General features: G+C 38.2%; 1 protein-coding gene across 7 annotated transcripts in view; it reads left to right on the top strand.

Moving 5' to 3' along the window:
• Positions 1 to 23,275, top strand: part of PSD3 (pleckstrin and Sec7 domain containing 3) — a 185,849-nt gene that overhangs the window by 135,399 nt on the left and 27,175 nt on the right. For all 7 annotated transcript variants that reach the window (XM_039350975.1, XM_039350978.1, XM_039350976.1 and 4 more), the window contains one exon: positions 11,758 to 11,801. In XM_039350975.1, coding sequence (XP_039206909.1) covers positions 11,758 to 11,801 — 44 coding nt within the window. The remainder of the gene's footprint in view (positions 1 to 11,757; positions 11,802 to 23,275) is intronic.

The raw sequence follows: 23,275 nt of genomic DNA on the forward strand, positions 1-23,275 counted from the left end.
CACAATATGGATTAATGCTTTGCATATATGAAAAAATAGGGAACAACTGTCCTGAGTGTGGGCTGTAACTTAATCATAGAGATAAAATACAGACAAGAAAACTCTGAAGTTTGTGTCTCAAAGTCTAATTGAAAGGGTATATTTGAATAGTAGCAGGACCACTCATATAAGGGAAGTTGCTTTATCCTTACAAATATTAATAACCTAACAGCCTCACTGGGTAGAACAGATGTGGAAATCAATTCCACAGGAAGATTAAAACTGTTTTCATTGAGATTGGCTATAATAGCATCTTGAAGTTCATTGTGCTATTCTTCTTCCTTCTTATACTTGAGTGAATTAGGGAGTTATCTGCCCAAGCCACTTCCTGATGTTATCTGATTGTTCTAGACCAGGCATGTCAAACTCGTGACGTCACGTGATGTCATGTGATATATCGGGACTTTTTCCCCATTGCCGGCAATGGGGTGGGTGCGGTTTCGGCGTGACACATCTGGCCCACAGGCCAGCAATTTGACATGCCTGTTCTAGACTTTAATTTTTCAGCCCCCTTTTGCATATTTGCATCTTCTTTACTGTCTACAATATTGCAATCCATGTCTTCGTGGTCTTGGTTGATAGCCCACAAGAAATATTTAGTTTCAAATCAGAGTTCCCCATTTGCCTGCTCTATACTGGCATTGACCATTGTTGGTCAAAGTTCTAACTTATGCCATTATTTGACACAGATGTTTGTAGCTATGGACAGTGGTGTTTTTGCCAATCCATTAATTTGAGTCAATTGCTAATTTGAACACAATATTTACTTCCAAGTCATTCTGTTGCCGTGATTCGGATCCCAGGATGGTTAAAATGTGGATACAATTTTAATGGTCGGAATGGGCAGTTACTCAACTAGAAAGCTATTTGGATAATTTATGAAGTCACATGCTTTAATATATGGAGCTGGGTGTTGAGGGAATACTTGTTTATTTCTCAGGCTACTGTAATTTCAATGCAGTAACTTTCCCCATTTACATTAATGCACACATGTTCCATGCAAATTAAATAAGAAAAATGCCACTCTCTTTATCAGAATCTTGCTTGCTGCCCGGGATATTATGTTTTAATCATCTCCAGGTAAGAATGGCTAGTAGTGCACTGAGTTTGTATCCAGTGTAGCTACAAATGTGCCTAAAAACACTGTTTTATAAATAGTCTTGTAATTGTAATTTTAAACATTACAGGTAGTCCTCGAGTTATAAGCAAAATTGGGTCCAAAATTTCAGCCGCTATGTGATGGCGGTTATTAATTTAGTTTTTATTGTGGCTATTAAGTGAATCATGCAATTGTTAAGTGGATCACATGATAATTAAACAAATCTGGTTTCCCCAATGACTTTGCTTATTAGAAACTGGCTGAGAAGGTTGCAAATCTTGATCATGTGATAGCAGGACACTGTAACCATTGTAAATGTGAGCTGGTTGCCAAGTGTCCAAATTGCGATCATGTGGCCGCAGGAGTCATGCAATGGTCATAACTTCAAATATGGGTCTTAAGCACTGTTGTAAGACCAAACTTATGTTAAATGAATGGTTATAAGTTGAGAATTACCTGTAACATTGCTTTTTCTTTTTTGCTGCTGTATACAATTAAAAAGCTTTGCTAGTCAACAGTATCACAAGTTTAATAATGCTTAGAATAGTAATTGACAGATAGTGTTGCCTGTAGGGAGGGGATGGTCAAAAAGGGCAAGATGGCAGACATATATGATATAACCAGTGGTGGGATTCAAATGTGTGAACAACCAGTTCTCTATGTGGATGCCGCTTCCGGAAGTCCGACAAAAAAAATAACTGGTGTGAACTGGCTGAATCCCACCACTGGATATAACTCATCTCCATTTCGTACATGTGCTTAGACAAAAGGGACAGATTTATTGTGTGACACTGCATCCACTTATCTTGCCTTTTTTTTTGATACATACTTGATAGATGCAAGTACTTATAAGATTGTTGTTGATTGGGGAGGATACGGTCAAAACATTATATAAATCTTTCTGGGTTGTACAAATTAATAATAAATAAAACAACAGTGAATAGAATAACAGTGAAAAGTGTAGGTTTGCTTGTCCTGAGGCAGCTGATTTTTACACTATAAAAATGAATCTTTTGAGATATAGCAATGTATTATTTTTGATCAAGAAAAAAGCCAGATATCAGAAGTATGGGAAATTGCTGGATCCTTATCTTTTATATTTACTAGATGTACCTGTTTTCATTTAGCACAGTTGAAGATCAGTTAGTTCGCTTTAGAATGTTCATTTTAGTGGCATCTTTCTATAAAAATCATTATGAGAACTCAGTTAAAAATGAACAATGAATTAAAACTACAAATTAAATGTTATTTGATCATTGATATTAATACCAGTTCAGGGAAAGCCAGATGTGCTTAAGGTCCATCTATTTGAACTGAGTCTCTAGAGAATGCAATGAGAGCTTGTAATTTCTTTGCGCTTCATGCTCAGCTTGACAGTTTTTAATTCGTCCTTCCAATTGAAGTCAAGTATTATGACCCCAAAGTGTTAGTTAGCTCAGACTTCATTCCCAATCGTAGAACTCCCTTCTTACTTCCCCAAATACAGGCAAAACATTTGTAGACATTACGATAGTTCTTGACTTACAACCACAATTGGGAACAGAACTTCTGTCACTAAGTGAGGCAGTTGTTAAGTTATCACACCGGATTTTACAACCTTTATTAAGTAGTCCTTGGTGCTCTCTGAGGTTGGTTGTTTTCTTGCAGACATTTCATTACCCATACTAGGTAACATCATCAGTGCAGCATGATGTCTGCAAGAAAAGACATTTCATTTCAACCCTGAGCTACAAATATTCTCCTTTATCAGTGCAACCTTGACTTGCCATCTAGCCATCTTCATGGCAAGTATAGAGAAGTGTGTTTCTGTTGCTTTTTCCATTTTTTTAAAAAAACTTCAGAATCTTGACTACAGAAACTTGACTCTTGCTTGAGCAGCGCCTGCAAGATTTTCTGGGACACAACACATCCTCATCATGACCTGTTTTCCTTGTTACCTTCTGGGAGGAGGCTCCGTGGTATCCGAAGCAAAACATCCAGATTCAGTCACAGTTTCGTTCCATACAGTATAAACCTTGTGAACTCTCAAGCTTCCTCTTTCCGCTATGTATTCAAGATGGACAGTGATTAATATTTATATTTTATTTATATGTAAGAATGTAGGTTTATACATATGTTGCATATAGCATATTTAAATGTGTGTTATGTATGTGTACGCTTTTGAGAGCAAGCAACAAAATTTCATTTTTAATGTGGGCCAATGTGCCCACAGTAAAAAATGACAATAAAGGTTATCTATCTACAGCTCTGAAATTTCCAAGTAATCTTCTGTTCAAGCAGGGATGGGTTTTGTTTATTTAACTGTTTATTCATCTGTCCGATTTATATAACGGCCTATCTCCTGATGGGTGACTTGGTGTACTTCTGATTGCTTTGTTAATGAGAATTTTTTATTAGAAAACAGCATTTTGATGTTAACATTTATACTGGTTCAAACTATCAGGGTCTTTATTGTTGGATTAAACAATTAAATTAGGAGCTGGGCAGAATATAAAAATAATAAAACAAAATAAATTCTCTTAGTAGTACTAACAAAGGGATAGTGATAATTTAGTGCTGGTTTAAATAAGACATGAAATAAACCCTAGTTTGGCCTGCAGCTTAATGCTTTTTTGAGTTCCCTAGTGTTTCACGGTTTGACCATCCATTATCTCACTAATCCTTAAAACACCTTCATGTGACGGTCGTTAATATTATTACCCCACTACTAACACAGAGTTTATGGGGACATAGCTTTCATCAGCTTTTCATAGGAGAGGTGAGAGACCTGCTATCCTGAACTACAGTCAAGTGTAGTCATAGTGTAATTAACACATGACAATACTTGATGATGGTATGGGGCCACTTTCCAGCTTGCTTGATGACTGATTCTGTCCAGATTGGCCCAAACCACTGTAAGGTGTCGTTTAGTTCTGTTGCAGAAGCTGAGAATGCCTGTTTCTTTAAGACATAGGACAATTATTACCAAGGTATTTAGAATTATTTGGAAGCAGAACAATGCCCAAGGGTTGTATATTAAATTAAATAGGTTGCATAGGGGTTTTGTGTGTGTGTGTGTGTGTGTGTGTGTGTGTAAAGAAGGACAGCTAGGGCAACACTAAATGCTAAAGTACAAGTAATCCTCAACTCACAACCACAGTGGAGCCCAACATTTCTGTTGCTAAGTGAGACAGATGTTAAGTGAACTTGGTGCCATTTTACAACCATTCTTGTCACAGTTGTTAACTGAATCATGCAGTTGTTAAGCTAGTAACAAGTTGTCAAGTGAATCTGGCTTCCCCATTGACTTTGCTCATCAGAAGAGGTGATCACATGACCCCAGGACACTGCAACCGTCATGAATATGAGTCAGTTACCGAGCATCTGAATTTTGATCACATGACTATGAGGATGCTGCAGTGGTTGTAAATGTGAAAAACAATCATAAGTCACTTTTTTTTTCAGTGCTGTTGCAACTTTGACCGGTCACTAAATGAATTGTTATAAGTCAAGGATTGCCTGTACTAGAGAGAAGGAGGTCTGACCAGGAGGTGGATTTCTGAAGAGCAGTTTTTTTTCCCTTGTGGTTTGTGTTTGCAGTTTTGGCAGCCAGGGACTCCTGAGGCGGTACAATGCGTTCGGATGGCAGCTGTTGAGAAGGATATAGCTTGTTTGCAGAATTAAACTCTGAATGGATTTGATCTCCATGTTGATTCCCTTGTTGGATGACTTGCAGAAGAATATGATGGTGAAAGACAGGTGAACCTTTGGATAGCTTATTTAGCTGAATTATTTTGGAGTCATGGAAGTGGCAGACTGTGCCAGAAAGTTTCTGTATCATTAGCAAGAGCATGTTATTGCTGTCAGAACGAGTTCTTAAAAAAAAAACAAAACCCAAAAACCTGAAAATTGGTTATAGCTTCAAGTCAGAGTCTTCTGTCATACCGAATCAGTTAAATGCAGCTTTTTAATCTTTGTTTTATTTCGTGAAATATACACTGTTCAGAACAAAAGCTTCAGGCCCTTGAGATTGTTTGCTTTACATCATAGTTTATTTGTATTGAAAATGAAAGGCTGGTCTTAGATTTTGCTGAGTATATAGTAATGGAGACACTTAGGGGTTTTTTTTGTTGTTGTTTTAATTCTAAGCTTATATTTAGAATCTTGTTTTAGGTAAATACAGTAGCTGTACTTAGCAAATGTAACATATGTTGGACCTTTAGAAAATTGAAGGGCACGTATGACATCAGTTGGAAAAAGATACCAGTTGAGATGCCTAGAATGGTTATCTGTTGCTGTAAACAAAGGATGTAGAGAAAAGGTGTTGCTGGTTTTAGAGGCAGCACTGTTAGCAGTGCTATAGCCAGTGCTATGAGTAAACAACTTTTGAGGGTTTGTGAGGGTACTTTCCTCTCTAAGGATTGGACACAACACAGCTTGGCAAAATTGTATGCAAGGCTTTATTACTTCCCCAACAAGAGGCTATTTTTCTGGATCAACTCTACCCTTCTAGGACTTTGCAAGGTGATGTTGCCACATAAATGAATTTTTATAAGTCAAGGGTACTTGATGTCTTTGGTACTTCTTTTGCTACATAGTTCAAACAAAAATCCCCAAGTAATAATTAAAATAATACAACCTTTGCCTATTTCCAGAAGTTTCTTGCACTAGTTGGGATGAAGTGCTGTTTCTGTGTAGTTGTTGCTGGTCTAGTTGCTACTGGTCTCCCAGCAAAGCTTCAAACTCCAGCTGGGATTCCCACAGGAATCATAGCTTGTGGTTCAGGCAGTTGAATGAAAATCTGCTTGCTTGCTTCTAATATCTGCCAGTCTCCAGACATTGCCTCAGTTTCCTTGTGTGTAGGCCATTTACTTTCATTTTCTGTAGTACACACATCCCTCTTCCCACTCTTCCTTAGCATCTGCATTTGAAAGCTCCATAGACTGGATTGGGTGAGGCTGCCTCTGAACAAGAATACATCCTTGAAAACACCAGTGTTTTCAGTTAACACAGCAGTTGCAACATGACTTAGATGCCTATGAGTAACTAGAGATGAATCCATGAGGGAAATGAGGAGAAGTATTTCTGCCTGGCTGCAGCTGCTTTTCCAAAACAGACTTTATTCCCTCTTAGGATTTCTATTATGACCAAATTTCTCCTAAAACTTAAGTAGAAGAATCTGTTTTCCAGCCACATTCAAATTCAGCTGTTAGAAATTGAAGCTGTGAGTTGGATCTGGAATTAGATATTGGAAAGTTGTAATCTGAGGAGCAGATGTCAAAACAATGTTGGCCTGAGATGTTCCCCAAAGTAATGGGACTTTAGTTCCTCAAATTATCAGGCAACATGTCCTTCAACCAAGCTAGCTGGGAACCCTAGACCAAATTTTGGAAGGCTGGCTTTTGTACACAATTGGGAGTGCAGATCTTCAGGCTTCCTCATGTATTTTTAAATAGGATGTCTGTGTGTGTGACGAAAGCTCCCTATTATTGATATTCTCTAAACAGTACATTATAGAAACAGACTCAAGGGATGTCAAAATATGTGCCAGATAATAGTAGGAAGAGACGGACTGAATAAAATAACAATTGATAGAAAAGGGAGCAAAATGATAGAATTACAATCCATGGGGAAAGCAGAGCGAGATTTAGCACTCTTCAGAGAACTTTGGAAGTCCAGTTTGAAATAACAGTTCTTTTTACAAGGTATATTTCTAAAACATATCAAAAAGAACAGTCTCGGTTGATTAGGATACACGTTTATAGCGATAAGGATAAATTGTAGCACAATATTGAAAAAAATACATTATTGAAGATATCAGACTGGGAACCAAAACTTGGAGAATATGTAGTAATGGCAAAATTAACCGTATATATTCACAACAGATGTTTAACCAAATGGCTTCCATACATATATATTATGCAACAAAGCAAATATAAGTACTAGAGTACTGTATAGTTTTTAAGGGAAAAAAAGAGCTGACAAATGCTTCACAGACACAAAAACATTTTTAATGTGTAAATGATATATATCAAAATAGGACAAGGAGTAGTTAGAAAGTCATATTTATAATATGTTTTAGTAGTTTGTTATTTTCTCTGTATTTTTCAACAACAAATAATGGAGATTATGGCAGCTTGGTCAAAGATTTAAATTCTTACATTGCTAAAATAATTTAATGTACTTAAATATAATTTAATGTTTTATGGTTAATTTCTAATCAGCAATATACTGAGCACTAACTGAGCAATCTTGGTAATTCTTTTGTCCATATGTATATTATATTTCTGTACTATACTTCTTTTCTCCTTTTGCTTCCTTGCTCATTTGCTTTCTTTTCTTTTAAGATGATTAAGAAGTAGGTAGGTAGGTAGGTAGGTAGGCAGGCAGGCAGGCAGGCAGGCAGACAGACAGACAGACAGACAGACAGACAGATAGATAGATAGATAGATAGATAACCTAATGATTTGGTGCAGTGATTCTGGAACAAAGTGCACAGAATATATAATGTGGCTCACTAATAATAATCTAAAAGAACTGTACGGGCTTTATTTAAGAAGCCTGTAGCCTATAGTAGGAAATTATATGCAGAAAGACAATGATCTGATTTGTGAATAAAATTAACTGTAGCATGGTTTATAAAACCCAGCCATTGTGATTTAGTATTATGTGAATCCCAGCTCCCAATGGACGGCAGCAGAAGATGGACCCAGAACATGGAGATGTACATGAGTGTTCTTGTAGTTGGCAATATTTAAATCAATTCATTCTGTTTCTCCAATATGTTGAACATGCTGCCATTCACTTTGGGTATACAAAGTCAGCAAGTTGTAATTAGTCATCCTTAGCATGGAATAATATTTTCAGGCACTTTTATAAAGAAAATATATAAAAATCTTTTAATCCCATTGATCACCTAAGCCACATATATTGTGATTATACACCCTCTAATCTCAATTTAATCCTCATGCTTTCAAGAAATACCTATGACTAACTGTGGAGCATTCAATAGTTCTAACAGGGACTGAAATCGTAGTTCATATAATAGAGGCAAAATCTTCAATTATCAAATAGGTTTTTCTTTTCCTTGGCAAGAAAACTGGTGAAGTGTTCAGGTGAGAGCATAACTATGTATTGATTTTATCATACCATCTACATGGTACCATCTACCATTCTACTTTTTGGGGATCTCACTGTTTAAATCCTAATTACTATCCCTTTGTCCTATTGGACAAATATTTTGCATATAATGGGGTACCTTACAAGAAAAATGAACTCCCATCTCCAAATGCACTCTTGAACTTTTCAAAAACTTAACATGCAATGCTCAGTAGGAATCAATTCATGGTGGGTTGAGGTTCATAACTTGATTAATAACAGAATGTTAGGGTAATGTCTGAATTTAGAACTTTCTAAACATAGTAGGTAGTACTTAGACATTATATTCATTGGTTTGCTGAGTCTTGCCAACATAGCAGGATTTGAAGCTGGATATAACTTGGAACTGGATATAATTTGGCATAAAAAGATTCTGCAGTCTTGAAGTCAAGTATTGAAGGAAAGATAAAACTTGAATAAATATCATTATTTTGATAGGATAGTTAAAGATTACTTTCAGCAACATGTTACTATCTTACAGTATTAATAGATGTAAAACTATATGGTCACGGTCACGCATACCCACACACTTAAGTATGCTTAGTGTACATCTAACACTCTAGTCACACTCAGAGATTTAGAATTATATCTAATACGAAATATTTACCCCACTCAGATTCAAAGCAGATGGTTTAAGAAATTCCTGCCATATTTTGTTATGGTTCAATTTCCTAGAGCAAAAAAGAAAGAGGTGGCTAGAGAGGATTACTAACTGCTTTTTCTAACAATTGAGTACTGACTTGTTGGGCAACTAAAAATAAGAATCTTTTGGAAACGAGGAAGCCTACAATGGTGAAATGCATGCCATTAATTGTTAAGTTTTTAACAACAGTTTCCGGTTTTGAATCAGCCAAGGAGAAAGATCATGCAAGCTCGAAATAATCTGACTGTGACCTTTAAAGTTCTTCATAGCTTGGAACCGAGTTATTTGTGGGACCAGCCTTCCCCAGTGGTGTCTACCCTTCCTATTAGATCCCTAGGTACAGTTGGCTAAGGAGTGTTGGCTAGTGGGGCCCAGAAGGAACCTCTTTTTCTGCCTGTGGAATGTTATCCCCTCTGAGATTAGATTGGCCTTTCCTTGCTGGATTTCCAAAGGCCTTGAAAACTTGGTTTTGTACCTGTGTCTTGGGTCCTGGGTGAGTAATGGAATCCATCTACAGTACTGGCTAAGTTGATAGTTGTTTGAATGATGCCTAGCTGCTATGTGTTTTATTTTATTTTTTACATTATGTATTTTATCTATTTTATTGTAAGGTGCCTAGAGTCAAATGTGCGAGATGGATGGCTGTATAAATTGAACGAATGAATGAATGAATGAATGAATGAATGAATGAATGAATGAATGAATGAATGAATATCTAAACTTTCTTGAAACTGGTATGCTAGAAAGAGAAACAGCTGTGTAAGTAATCTAGACAATTTTTTTCTTCCTTTGAAATTGATTTCTTATAGTTGATATTTATGGTGGACAAACATGACATAATAAAAGATTTGATCTGTAGTTACAAACCTAATAATTGTTCTGCATATAACAATTATTAGGTTTGTAACTACAGATCAAATCTTTTATTATGTCATGTTCATCCACCACAAATATCAACTATATAATATATAATATAGCCACCTTTGTGATACTATTAAAGACAGAACTCTCAACTAAGCAGCCTGCAGCCTAGTAATCTCCAGATGTGTTGCTCTTGCAGACAGTAATCCATGCTCAAGCAATGTTCAGGATTTTCTCTTCAGGCTTAGATGTTATGTTTCCTCCTGGAGATCTTTGGCTCTTTTGGAAAACTTTAGCGATGGGGTGGAAGGATGACAGTACCCCCAAGAGTATAGACACTATAAACTAATGCTTTTGAAGTATTCATTTATCATTGATTATTTTTGCTTTTGTTATATTTTTAAAATTTACAGGAGCAGTAAGACATTCAGTTTTCAATCACACAGCTTAGACACACACACACACACACACACACACACACACACACACACACACACACAACTTTTGAAGGCTGTCATGAATTTACACTTAGCTCAGAGTACAGCTGCCAGGTCCAGATGAGAAGTTGGTGCTGCATTTTAGGGACTATACTGAGGTATATTAGTTGTTAAGTTACTGAATGGGCTTCATATTTCAAAGCACAGATGTTGGGTGTCATGTTCTAGAGAGGCTCATCTGAGGACTTACTGTTATCTTTTGAAATAAGGTGTTTTTATTTCCTCACAATTACTTGACTTTGCATTGATTTTATGAAGGATTCCACATAAATGACTTTAAATAAGTGCAGAAATACATAAAGGTTGCATACTATTTATATATCAGGAAATTTTGAAAAGCAATCTGGTACTAATTTTAAATAGCTACCTGACCTGCTGTTCAAAGATATGGTTGAACAATACTACCAATCATACTATTCCCATCTTGTCTGGGCTCTCTACAAAGTTATATTTTATAGTAATAGATAAAATGGTAAGTGAAATGGCTTTTATTATAGGTCTGATAGGTGTCATTTTAGCAGCTCTTACATTAAATGTGATTTGTAGCAGGAGGGTAGAAATTCGGGATATGCTATACGAATTTAATGTCATTTTATTTGGAGACTTTAGCTACAGAATACCAAATATCAAATGGAGTGGGCAAAATGCAAGTAGGGAGCTTTAAATCCTTTACCTGCCAAAACAAATAGATCGGCATTGATGTAGCATCTGAGAAGAGAATATTTTATCTCCTTTAATTGTGCGTTGTTGATCTATACAGCTCACCTCTGATTCTAAAGAGAGGTACAAGAAACTCTGATTCCAAATTTTAAATATAAAAAAATATATTAAAAATGACCTTAGAAACTAGGGTTTCTATAAGGATTTACAAGGAGAGTTCACTTAAGTTTGGAATCAGCTTTGTGGTTGCCATTGGCATAGCTTTTCTAAAACAATATATTAGCAAAATTTACTTCATCATAAGCCTCAGTATCATTGTTCAGGACGTGTTTTTGGTCTCTGTTAATTTGAAGCTAGTTCTATGAGGGGATGGATGGGTTGATTTGTTTTCTTTTTTCCTCGGCATGGAGAACTAAGATCTCTAAACTAGGCCTTGTGCTTGTTCCCAAAGGACAATGTAGGTTTTATCTGTAATAAAATACTAAATCTGAGCCCACTCGTCCTCTCCAGCAAAGGCACTTGAAGAGGACTTCCGAGCGACAGCTCTTAACTTTTGGAACGTCTCCAAAGTCAGCGAAGGGTTGTTAAAAGCCTCTCCTTGTCTCCAGGCTTAAAGAAAAGGAAAAAAAAATGAGTTCAGCAACATTAAAACATGACAAAGACTTTTATGCACTCCAGGCTAAGGAATAACGTTTTAATCTTTAGTGCAACATGTATATGGTAATTTGTGACATTTAGATTTTTTTTTAAAAAAAAAGTTATCTTCTATATATGGTCATCCAAATCCACTTAATTTTTTTTTAATTTCTTTCCTCTTCCAGGCTCTTTACAATTCAATCAAAAATGAAAAGCTTGAGTGGGCAGTGTAAGTATCTTATGTTGAACTAATAAGCTTCAAATGCTTCCTTTTATGGTATTCCACTTGATATACCTGCAGTATATGGCATAGATGCTAGAAATTGCAGAAATCTATTCCAGGAGTTCAAGAGAGGGAACCGCCTACGTTTATTTACAGGTAGTTCTTGACTTACAACCACATTTGAGCCCCAGATTTTCTTTGCTAAGCAAGACAATTGTTAAGTGAGTTTTGCCCCATTTTATGACTTTCCTTGCCACAGTTGTTAAGGGAGTCACTATAGCTGTTAAGTTAGTAACACAGTTAAGTGATTCTGGCTTCCCCACTAATTTTGCTTGTCAGAAGATCGCAAAAGGTGATCACATGACCCCCTCCTCCGGGACACTGCAACCGTCATAAATATGAGTCAGTTGTCAAGCGACTGAATTTTAATCACATGACCTTGGAGAGGCTGCAGGGTCATAAGTTTGAAAAATGGTCATAAGTCACTTTTTCCAATGCTGTTGTGACTTGGAATGGTCACTAAATCAATGGTTGTAAGTCGAGGACTATCTGTATTGATCTTTATCCCGATTTTATGGTTTTTGTATGTCAAACTACTTTCATTTTTCATTGGACAGTCTTAATTCATTCATGATAACTAAAACAGTACGGCCCCTGAAAAGGGCTGATTTAATTTATTAAATATGTAGTTTTGGGCAAGCCATTCTTATAATGATCATAATTCCATTTTCAATGTGAAGATAATAACTTGAAGAGTATATCTGAAAGTTGGTTAGATTCTATAAAATAATGTTTACCAAGTTTCTAATCTTCCTTTTATGGAGTTTTCTGAGCTTTGTTTTCTGCTAATAGATGTTTCATTACCCAACTAAGTTACACCTGTACAAAGTAACTGAATAGTGATGAATAATAGAACTTCTGCAAGATTTTTTTTTCTTTTGGAATCTTTTTATTTATTAAAAAATGTGCCACCTGTTATTCATATTCTCAATATGGTGTACCTCTATGCACAGATAGCATTTGAGAGTGAAGTTGCCTAAGGATGGGCTCTGGCACAAGTCCAAAAGCTCAGAAGACTGAACCTCTGGTCCCAGTGACTGGCCCAGATTGGATCCTGCAATAATTTTGAGTTGAAGGCCACTTGTACTCTCTTGGAGAACAGAAATTGGTGATACCTGTTAGTTACACTCAAGAAGTTTAATGCTGCTTCTTTTCCTTGAGAGGATATACTTGGCCATAGATTCTCACAGAATGAGATAGGGTTACTGCCCGGGCTCTTGTTGTTCCAGAAGGCAAAACATGCTGGAACATCCAAAATGGTGGCTTTTCCAAGTCTAAATCAATCTTCCTCCTGGCATTATTTCTGTTACATGCTTAACAAATCTAGGCCCCATATTCTGTAGAACCAGGTTACTTAAGAGGTACTTGCCTCCCATAACATCTACCCAGCTAATTCAATTCTGTACTTAGCATGCCCCGAGTTCCGTTGATTAAACATTGTTATCTATCAGGACCCTGAAAGCACACCTTCTCTATTGCAACATCTGATCTTTGGTTTGAGGTCCCCAAGAACCTCACTTTAGGCCTTCTCTCTGCTGTTGTTTAGAACAAGGGTCTCCATCCTTCGGTCCATGGACCAGTACTGGGTCGCAGCATGCCAGCAACTGGTCCACACGAACAAGCAAAGCCCCATCCGCGAGATGCAGGCAGCACACACAACCACGCCCCCTCCAGTCCACGGAAAAACCTCTCTCCACGGAACCGGTCTCTGGTGCCCAAAAGATTGGGGACCTCTGGTTTAGAAGGATAATAGTTTTAGTAAGGGAGTGTGAGATTGGTTTTTTGTGCTTGCCAACTTTTATCTTTATCTTTTACATTTCAGTGATTTTACTGTAATTTCTTTGATTGTTGTGAACTGCCCATAGTCATTGAGTTGGGTAGCATACAAGTTTTATAGATTATGGTTGGTTGCACAGTCAGCCAGATGTTTAGACAAAATTTGGGATTTTTATTCACCTACTGAGTCCTTCCCAAGGACCTGGGCTAGGCAGATGTTGTTGTTTGATGGCATTAAATGTATCCTTACAGAATGTACGCTGTTCCATTCAAGTTGCCTTTTGCAATTGATTAATGGTGATTTTGGTAGTGATCCAGATGTTTTGGGATTGCACCTATTATTCCCCATTGGGATGGTACCTATTACTATTGGTAGTATCTTTGTTTTCTTTTACCAAATCCATTCTACTTCTGTTTGCAGGTCTTTGTATTTTGTAATTTTCCCCAGATCCACTACTTGGACTTTGTCTTTCTTATCAACAATTAAGTCTGGGATGCTATGTCACAGGTGCTTCTCTGTTTGAATTCTAAAGTCCCAGAACACTTTAGCTTCCTCAGTTTCTGTTACATTCTGTCTATTCTGTGGGCCAAACAGTTTTTGCATCCAGGCAATTGGTATTTCTTGCAGATATTTCAATGTACCATTGTTGTTACTTAGTCACGCCGTTGCTTGTAATCAGTCTGAACAACCTTCTTGCAGTAGCTAAAATGAGATGATCCTCTATTTCTTTTGCTTCTTTGCAGAGGCAGCATTTGTTCTCTGTTGCTGCCTTTTCAATTCTGGCTTTGCATGCTTTTGTGCTTAAGGCTTGGCCTTGTAAAATCAGAATTGGCCCCTCTGTCTATTTCTTTAATTTTCCTGCTCTTAGCCATTGCCGGTTTAAGTGTTTTGCCTGCTATTTTTTTTTAATGTACTGGCCAAGTAATACTTGTCCTTGCTATATCTCTTTTCTATTCTTCCTTTGTCTTTTTTTCCAATTTTTTAAAATTAATTTTCTATTATTACATTTGATTAGTGCTTAATAAACATCGTGTTGTCTGGGTTAATTTGTATGCTTAATAAGACAAGTTACATTCTTAATCTCTAGCCTTTTTTTCCCTCAACCATTCATAAAATAAATTGCATGTTTGAAAATATTCTGTATCTTCTTTCTCTTTGATCCTCAATGTAAGTCTGTCCGTTTCAGCACAGTCCAATATCTTCTTGGCTATCTCTTCAGCTAGTGGCGTTTCTTCATTCTTCCAGTGCTGAGCAAATACAATCCTCGCTGCTGTTAATACATTAACGTTAAATACGCCAGTTTGGTCTCTCCAGTACTCAGTAGACCTTCATGGCATGCTAGCTTCGGTGCATCTTCTTCATTGTCCTTCATACATTCTTTCAATGTCCTTTTTTCTTCTTCAACTGCCTGTTGTACCCTCACTTGTTTTCCTTGGTAAGGAGCATCTGTCAGCATCACTGCATTATTTTACTGTTCTTTCTAACCAGGGTTTTTAGTTCTGCTTGAGTCCAGTCCACTGACTGGAATTGCCCAGCTGTTATTTGGCTTGGTGCTATTTCCTACACTGAATTTGGACTTTAAAAAATTTTCATGATGTATTCTCTTCTAACTTTCTTGACTTCAGTGTGTTTGATGATGTCAGCTTAAAGGAATCCCCAGGTATTTACAGTAATCATCCTCATCCAGACTCTTGATGTTGTTTCCATAGGGCATCTTCAGTTTTCATTATTTTTCCCCATTTGATGCTGAGTGTGGCACATTTGTCCAGTCCAAACTGCACTGCAATAGCTTGGCTGCGAATACAGGCAGTGTTGAGCAGTAGTGCTATTTCAGATGTTGTATTTTCGTACAGCATCAGATCATTGATGTAAAGGAGGTGTGATAGCCTGGCAGATGTTTTTGATTTTTGATAGCTATGGCCTGAATTATTCAGTACTGTTTACAGAAGAATCAGTGCAATAACAAATAGTAATGGTGATACTGAGTCTCCTTGAAAGGTTCCTCTCTTGATATTATTAACCTGTTCCACTCTATCACCATTGACCGGCAACTGCGTCTTCCATTGTGCCATTCGCCTTTGCACAAAACTAATGTTTCTACTGACTCCTGTTATTTCTAGGCGCTTGATTATCCAATCATCTGGCAGGGAATTGAATGCCTCCTTGTAATCCATGCTACATTCAAGTTGGTCTTCCTTCTGTTGCAGTTTTCCAAAATCAACTTGTCAGTTAGAAACTGATCTTTTGTTCATCTGTTGTTTTGGCAGTTCCCTTATTGTTGTTATTATTTTATTGAAATACAGTTTAATACAATGCAAGATGTTTGATAAGTAGGAGAATTTGGTGATGTGCCCATTTGGTCATCATACTCAGTCCATGCAACAGGGGACAGAATTTCCTGAATGTATAATAGAAGGATAGGTTGTCAAACCAAATTATCTCTTGCAAGCCAGGTGCCTACTTGTTATTCTAGTAAGCAAAACGAGTTGTTAATGATGAAAGGCTGCTTGTAAGGTTGGAAGGCTTTTTTAGTTGGGTTGGAAACATTACCTTAAAGATAGAAATTCAATCCTCAGTTAATCTGTGGTGGCATGAATAAAGCCATGCTTAGCTTACTCCCTTTTATCTTCGAAGCATTGTGTCAGAACTGCTGGTAGAAGAAACACGGCTCAGGTCAAGTTTCCTCCTGTTGGCTTCATGTCTGAAGTTTGTCTTATGATTAACTGTGGATAGCTTGATAACAAACTGATATTGAAGATAATTCATTGCAGAAGCCTTGTGTGTGCACTACTTCAGCTGCATTCAGGAAGCCCACAATTTTATTTTATTTAATAGATTTATATAGTCTCCCATGTTATGATATGAGACTCTGGGCAACATACAATATATTCACAATTAAAACCATAAAAGGAACAACATAAATAAAGGATAAAAACCCAAGAATGTGGGTGATCATTCTCGATCATTTAGCATCGCACAATCACCTTACAGGTTCACCATAGAATTTCCTATTGATATTCATAGTTAAATACAAGATGAGATTTTGCCAGCATACTTTAACCACTCATCATCCTTTCTCTGTTCATCCTTGTTACTTGATTTCCTTTCATGCTGAGGGGAATCATGGCTGCTGGGTAAAAATCTTTTTCAAAGAGAAAAGAAACAGAAAAATCCCTATATTAATATTAATAATATTGCTTTTATGGGATTACCCTTTACTATAGTAATGTATGCAAGTTTTCATCGCACACTAAGATAGTCTTTCAAAGTATACCACCATGTATTTTCCTGCCCTGCTGGAAGCTGTTGCATTAAGGATACCGTAATCATCTCTTGTCTCTTTCCAAGACTTTTACACTTCTTTTGTTGTTGTTAGTTGCGAAGTCATGTCCGACCCATCGTGACCCCATGGACAACATTCCTCCAGGCCTTCCTGTCCTCTACCATCTTTGAGTCCATTTAAGCTCACGCCTACTGCTTCAGTGACTCCATCCAGCCACCTCATTCTCTGTCGTCCCCTTCTTCTATTGCCCTCAAACTTTCCCAGCATTAGGCTCTTCTCCAGTGAGTCCTTCCTTCTCATTAGGTGGCCAAAGTTCTTGAGTTTCAACTTCAGGATCTGGCCTTCTAAAGAGCAGTCAGGGTTGATCTCCTCTAGGACTGACCGGTTTGAACGCCTTGCAGTCCAGGGGACTCACAGGAGTCTTCTCCAGCACCATAGTTCAAAGGCCTCAGTTTACACTTCTAGTCAATAGCAAATTTCTCTTGATGATAAAAGAAGTTATTATGTTTTCTTTAAAAAAATGTTATTGCTTTTAAAGAAGTTCCTTATGACAGATCCTCGCCTTCAAAGAGTTTGAATTAAGGCTTATTAGTTATCATATGATACTTGGCTTCTGAGAAAAAGAAGTAAAGGGGACCAGTGGCAGTGAGAGAGAGCAGGCAGTAATGTCTCAGCTGTGAAAAGTGTGTGGAGGGAATCTAGAGCTAGACCTCCCTCAGGGAAAGCAGACTTGACATTTCCAACCCCCAGTGCTTAGCCCTAAGGCTAAGTCTTGCCTCCAGATCCTCAGTATCACTGTTCTCCAGCTGCTGCTAAATGTTAGGTGTATTTGTAACAAAACTGTCTTATCTATGATCTGGATGAGGCAGCCAACCAGGCATGTATGAGTCCAGAGTGAGGGTGTTTCCCATCCAGAAACCTGTCTGGGCCCAGACAGGGATGTTCCATTCTCAGAAATGTGTCCATGAAGCCAGGCTAGGGGACTTGGAGTAGCTGTTACTGGGAGCCCTGCTACGTAGATCAGATCAGGAAATCGATTCCACAGGAAGGCTAAAACCATGCTTATTGAGAGTGGCTAGCAGAATCTTGAAAGTCAGATTGTGTTGAGCCTCTTCCTTCTCATAGTTCAGTGAATTAGGGAGGTGTCTGTCTAAGCCTTTTCTGAATATTTTCCTGTCTGTTGTCAATTTAACATATATTTCATCCCTTGTTGCTTTGGTAACATAGCTTGCAGATCTCCATCAAGGTCACCTTCCTCAGTCTGTGCAATGGTCATCCAAAGAGACTTAACAACTCTCTGAAGTATTGCATCAGGGATACATGGATTTGATACTCTCTGGTTGAAATTGGACTTGAGGAACAGTTATATTTATTGCTGATGTACTGGCCTTCTTGCTGCTCAGTGAGAACCTTGCCCAAATTGCTCGATTTCCATTGCTGGATTGGCAGTGAAGATAGGGAGGCTTAGCAATTTTAATCTACATTAGTGTAGCATTGAGTCTGGAGTAGTTCAAAAGTTTGTAGCCATCATAGATCCTATCCTAAGACCCCCTAGAACAGGGGTTCTCAACCTTGGCAACTTTAAGACTTGTGGACGTCAACTCCCAGAATTCCTCAGCCAGCTTTGCTTTTGCTTTGCTGGCTGAGGAATTCTGGGAGTTGACGTCCACAAGTCTTAAAGTTGCCAAGGTTGAGAACCCCTGCCCTAGAATAAGTATTGTAAGACCTTAGCATGAAAAGTATGATTGCTTTTCAACTGACTGATGGGTTAATTATATTGGCTCATATAATGGTCCCAGATGTGTTCTGTAGGGAGCTTAGGGTTTTTAGTTGCCACCTGGAATAGGCTGGTAGCAGGCACTTTGGTTTGGATTCTTCCCATGCTCCTACCCTTTTGTCAATCCCAGGGGACTTCTTGTTTTCCAAGAGCTCTGAAAGATGAAACAACAGAAGAGATGTGTAGAGTACCATTGGAGGACAGTGAAGAGTGAATTATCCAATTTTTGTAAAAGTCCATATGAAGCATGACATTGTCACAATAAAGCAATTGTCCACTCTTATTGCATCTGCAATAGCCTAATTTAAATTAATTTATTCAGGAGGGAGGAGTCACTGAAATATCTTCAAGGCCACTGTGTGAATATTCTAGGATGTGTCACATAAAGTCATTTGGATCCACTCAGAGTAAAATTCTGAATGAGTGACTCCATGTGAGTTGATTAAGACATTCACTTATTTTGTTATCTGTGAAACATCTGACTTTCTAGTTCCCGAGGAAGTGGACAGAATCTTCATGATTGTTAATCCAGCCATCTGTCTTTCCTAGTTAGTTAAAGTTGTCTGAAGGGGACATATGACTGAGTTCATGTGGTGGTGAATATATCCTTGGGTGAATGTATCACTGGACCAACAGTTCTAGATCACTTTCATCCAGTCTTTAACTTTTCCATTTTAAGGAAGATTTTTGAGAAGGTGTTGAGGTTGCAACTTCAGAAGTTGCAGCTGGCCTAGAATGTGGCAATGCAGGGTGGTTACGGGTGGACCTCAGTAGGCCATGATAACAATTCTGCTACATGAGCTGCACTGGTTATCAATGAACTGGGTGCAACTCAAAATGCTGGTTGTAATCTATAAAACCATTCCCCGCATAGGGTCTGATTATTATGTGACTGACTGTCCTTTTCCCATTGTTTCTGCCCATATATAAGTATTAGTGGAATAGACATGCTCCAGGCCTCTGCTTGTATGTATATATGTAGGTAGTCCTTGACTTTATGATCACAACTGAGGCCCAAACTCTAATCCAGCAGTTAAGGAGAGGGAACCTCTGATATTTATTTACAGGGAGTCCTCGGTTAATGACCACAAGTGAGCTACAAATTTCCCTTGCTGAGCAATACAGTTGTTAAGTGAGTTTTGCCCCATTTTATGACCTTTCTTGCCATCGGTGTTAAGTGAATCAATGTATTTATTATGTTAATGTCACAGTTGTAAAGTGAGTCTGGCTTCCCCCATTGACTTCCCCCACCAAAGGTGATCCCATGACCCTGGGACACTTGATCGCATGGCCAGTGTGAAAAACAGTTACAAGTCACTTTTTTCCAGCACCATTGTAACTTCAGTCACTAAACAAATGGTTGTAAGTTGAGGACTACCTGTAAATACCTATTATCTGCCCTGGAGGGATGTTTTATTAAAGATCTAGCTCCTGAGTTTTCATCTTCTTTGGGCTTTTTACTCAAATCAACATTGTTTCAATTTGTATGCTGCCCAGGATCATTACTAATGTAATTTATAAACATAAATAGTTATAAATATAGGTTGAATACAGTTACACTGCCATTTAGATACGGATAACTATTGATCACATAATCCAATTGCCAATATCACCTGATGCTCTAGAGAATACAGCATTTCTCTGCTATTGAAATTTGCTGGCATACTTTGATGACTGAGCCCTGACTTACCTTGGTATTTAATGTCACTTTTTGCAATAGTGAGGTTTTTTTGCCCCTACTTCCTCTCTGTTGGCTGATAAGGCTGAGTGGCACTTCCAAGAAGTTTATTAAGGACGAGCATTCTTTGGTTCATCATAACACCATCTAACAGAGCCTCAGCTATTTTTGGACACTGATGATGATACAAAGCGAGCCAGTTTGATCTAATGCAGTGTTTCTCAACCTTGACAATTTTAAGGCATGTGGACTTCAACTCCCAGAATTCCACAGCCAGCTTTGCTGGCTGTGGAATTCTGGGAGTTGAAGTCCACATGCCTTAAAATTGTCAAAGTTGAGAAACAGTGATCTAGTGGTTAAGGCACCAGACTTGAGACCAGGAGATGGTGAGATCTAGTCCCATTTTAGGCATGGAAGCAGGGATATTTGAGCCGGTCATTCTCTCTTGGCCCACAATGTCAGGTTCAAGCGACAAGCCAGTCGATCAATTATGGTTACAACCAATGAATTAACCCTTAGTGGATATTTTTTTAAAAAGCAGGAAAACTTGCAGGAAACACATTAAGAAGGAAACTGTAATATGTGCGAAATATTTGTCTGAATTATCAGAAAAAGCAAAGAAATCAGGAAACCATTGTAGGGCAGAAAACAGGGCATATTATGCTGGATAGCCAGTAGAAGATGACAGATAAATATTTGGTGATCACCTAAATGCATCTTAGTAACAAGCAAATCTCACTGCAGAGCTTTTTTGTGGTTCTCCTTTGTAGAACAGCAATAGTGAATAATGGAAGGAGCCATTTTTCTGCTAGTTTAGTATTACTGTAGTTGGCCTATCAATGAAACTTGTAGGTTCCTTGAAGGGGACTTAAATTTAAGCAATATTCGAAGATTTCCACGGAAAGCCATGGAGGACATTGTATAGGTGTGCTACAAACTCATAAAATTATTTGGTTCTATATTCTGCGTGTCTGTGAAGATTTTCAGTCATCCAGGTCATGGTTGTCCCAAAGGCGCTTTTTCAAAAGGCAACCATACTTTGCTTTTCCGTGAAGGCGTTTCTCTTCTCATCCAAGAAGCTTTAGTCAAAACTGAAGAAGCTTCTTGAACAAGGAGCGAAATGTCTTCAAGGAAAAACTAAGCCCAGTTGCCTTCTGCTCTGTGTAATTTATGGACATTTTAATATTTAAAGAACAAAACTGCCTTTCTTGATTAAGGGCAAGTGGTTTGAAATAAGTGTAAGCTGACCGAGGCTGAAGTAAGTAGGTGTTCCTTGTTTTTAGTTTTGAAAGAAAAGTTAAGATGCAGAGGAACGACTGCACGGCGGAGGGTTGATTTAGAACGCTTCCATCTGAGGATACTGACAGATAATCTGTATCCGAGGGTAGATTCCAAAAATAAAGCAGAGAGCAATTCCATTATTTCATGCCTGGACTGTGACAGATTTCAGTAGAGAGGAAAGGAAAAAGTGCCCGTCTTGCTTTGTACAGCTGCGTCAAAGCTGTACGAAGTGGTAGCAGTGTGTATGTTATAATGGGACAGGGTGCACGGAGGGAGTCATAGTTCAGAGGCAGAATAAATGTACAATTTCCCCATTTCAATCTGTACCACATTGTTTCATCTTGGTGCCGCTAGTTGTGTAGGGATTATAGTATGCTCGATTGTGGGACCTAGCTGGATCTAGATTTTGGGATCTAGTATACTGGATACTTGGATTGTAGTCTCATTGAATATGGAGGGCATTAAGTTGGAGCGGCTTGCTCCATCATCTGCTGATTACAGGTTCCTGAGTATAAGGGCTGAGAAATATCTGGTTGCTTCTTATTGGATTAAACCGTGTGGCCTTAATGGATTCTAGTATATGCAGGGTATATGGAGCAATAGCCAAACTTTGAATCAGAGGAAGTTGCCTTCCAAGAAATGGTAAATAATGGTAAATGTGAACTAAGGCAATGGTTCTCAATCTGTGATCTGCGGACCCCTAGGGGGCCACAATGTCCTCACAGGGGGTCCACGAAAGCTTGAAGAAATGTTATGTTAAGTCTTGGAGGTCTGTGGCCGGTCTGTGGCCAAAAAGTGTATTTAAAGAGGGTTGTGGTAAAGAAAAGGTTGAGAACCACTGAACTAAGGGATTTGTGTAGGAAGTCAGAGAGATGACCTTGGAGAAGGAATTCAAAAGCCTTCAGGTGCAGAAGGAATATGTTATGTTTAGAGAGACAGGAGAGTGTTATAAAGTCTCAGACATAACACACACACACACACACACACACACACAAATGTCCTGGAACACAAGGGGAAGGAAGGGGAGAGATGGGCAGGCTTGCAAGATTCTCTTACTAAGGTCTATCCCAATAAAATATAGCTCTAGTCCTGTGGAGTCTGTTTTCTGATCTAGTCTCAGTCGAAGGGCTAACTATTTAATTGTTACTGACTAAGAGAAAAGGGACAAGAGGAAAGGCTGAAGGGATCTGGGGTACAATAGGTCAGAACAGTTTATCCACTGGGCAGGATGGCAATTTTCCATACATTGAAGCTCCAGGGCTCAATTACAAGAGTCTTTGCCAAGTTTTTTTTTGAACTTTGATCAACAATGTCCAGCTGTTGCAAGCTGCTCTTGCCAGAAAATCAGGAACTGCAAGGTCCCCATCCCACCCCCTGTAATTTAAAATATAAAACTCTTGAAATAGCACATTGAAATGCACAAAGCCTCAACACAAACCACCTTGTTGCTGAATGCAATCCTACCATGTCTTGAAATGAGAATGGTCTGCCGAGGTTTCCATCCCAGTTCCTATCCCCAAAGATACATCTAAGCCTTCCCACTGAAACTAATGAGATTTCTTGCAGTTTAATATAAGGTGTACATGAAATGCCTCCGCTCATTTTAGAACCACAGGTCCTAGCG

Source organism: Crotalus tigris, unplaced genomic scaffold (assembly GCF_016545835.1).
Source record: "Crotalus tigris isolate CLP2741 ecotype Arizona unplaced genomic scaffold, ASM1654583v1 scf7180000018368.3068619, whole genome shotgun sequence".
Lineage (NCBI taxonomy): Eukaryota > Metazoa > Chordata > Lepidosauria > Squamata > Viperidae > Crotalus > Crotalus tigris.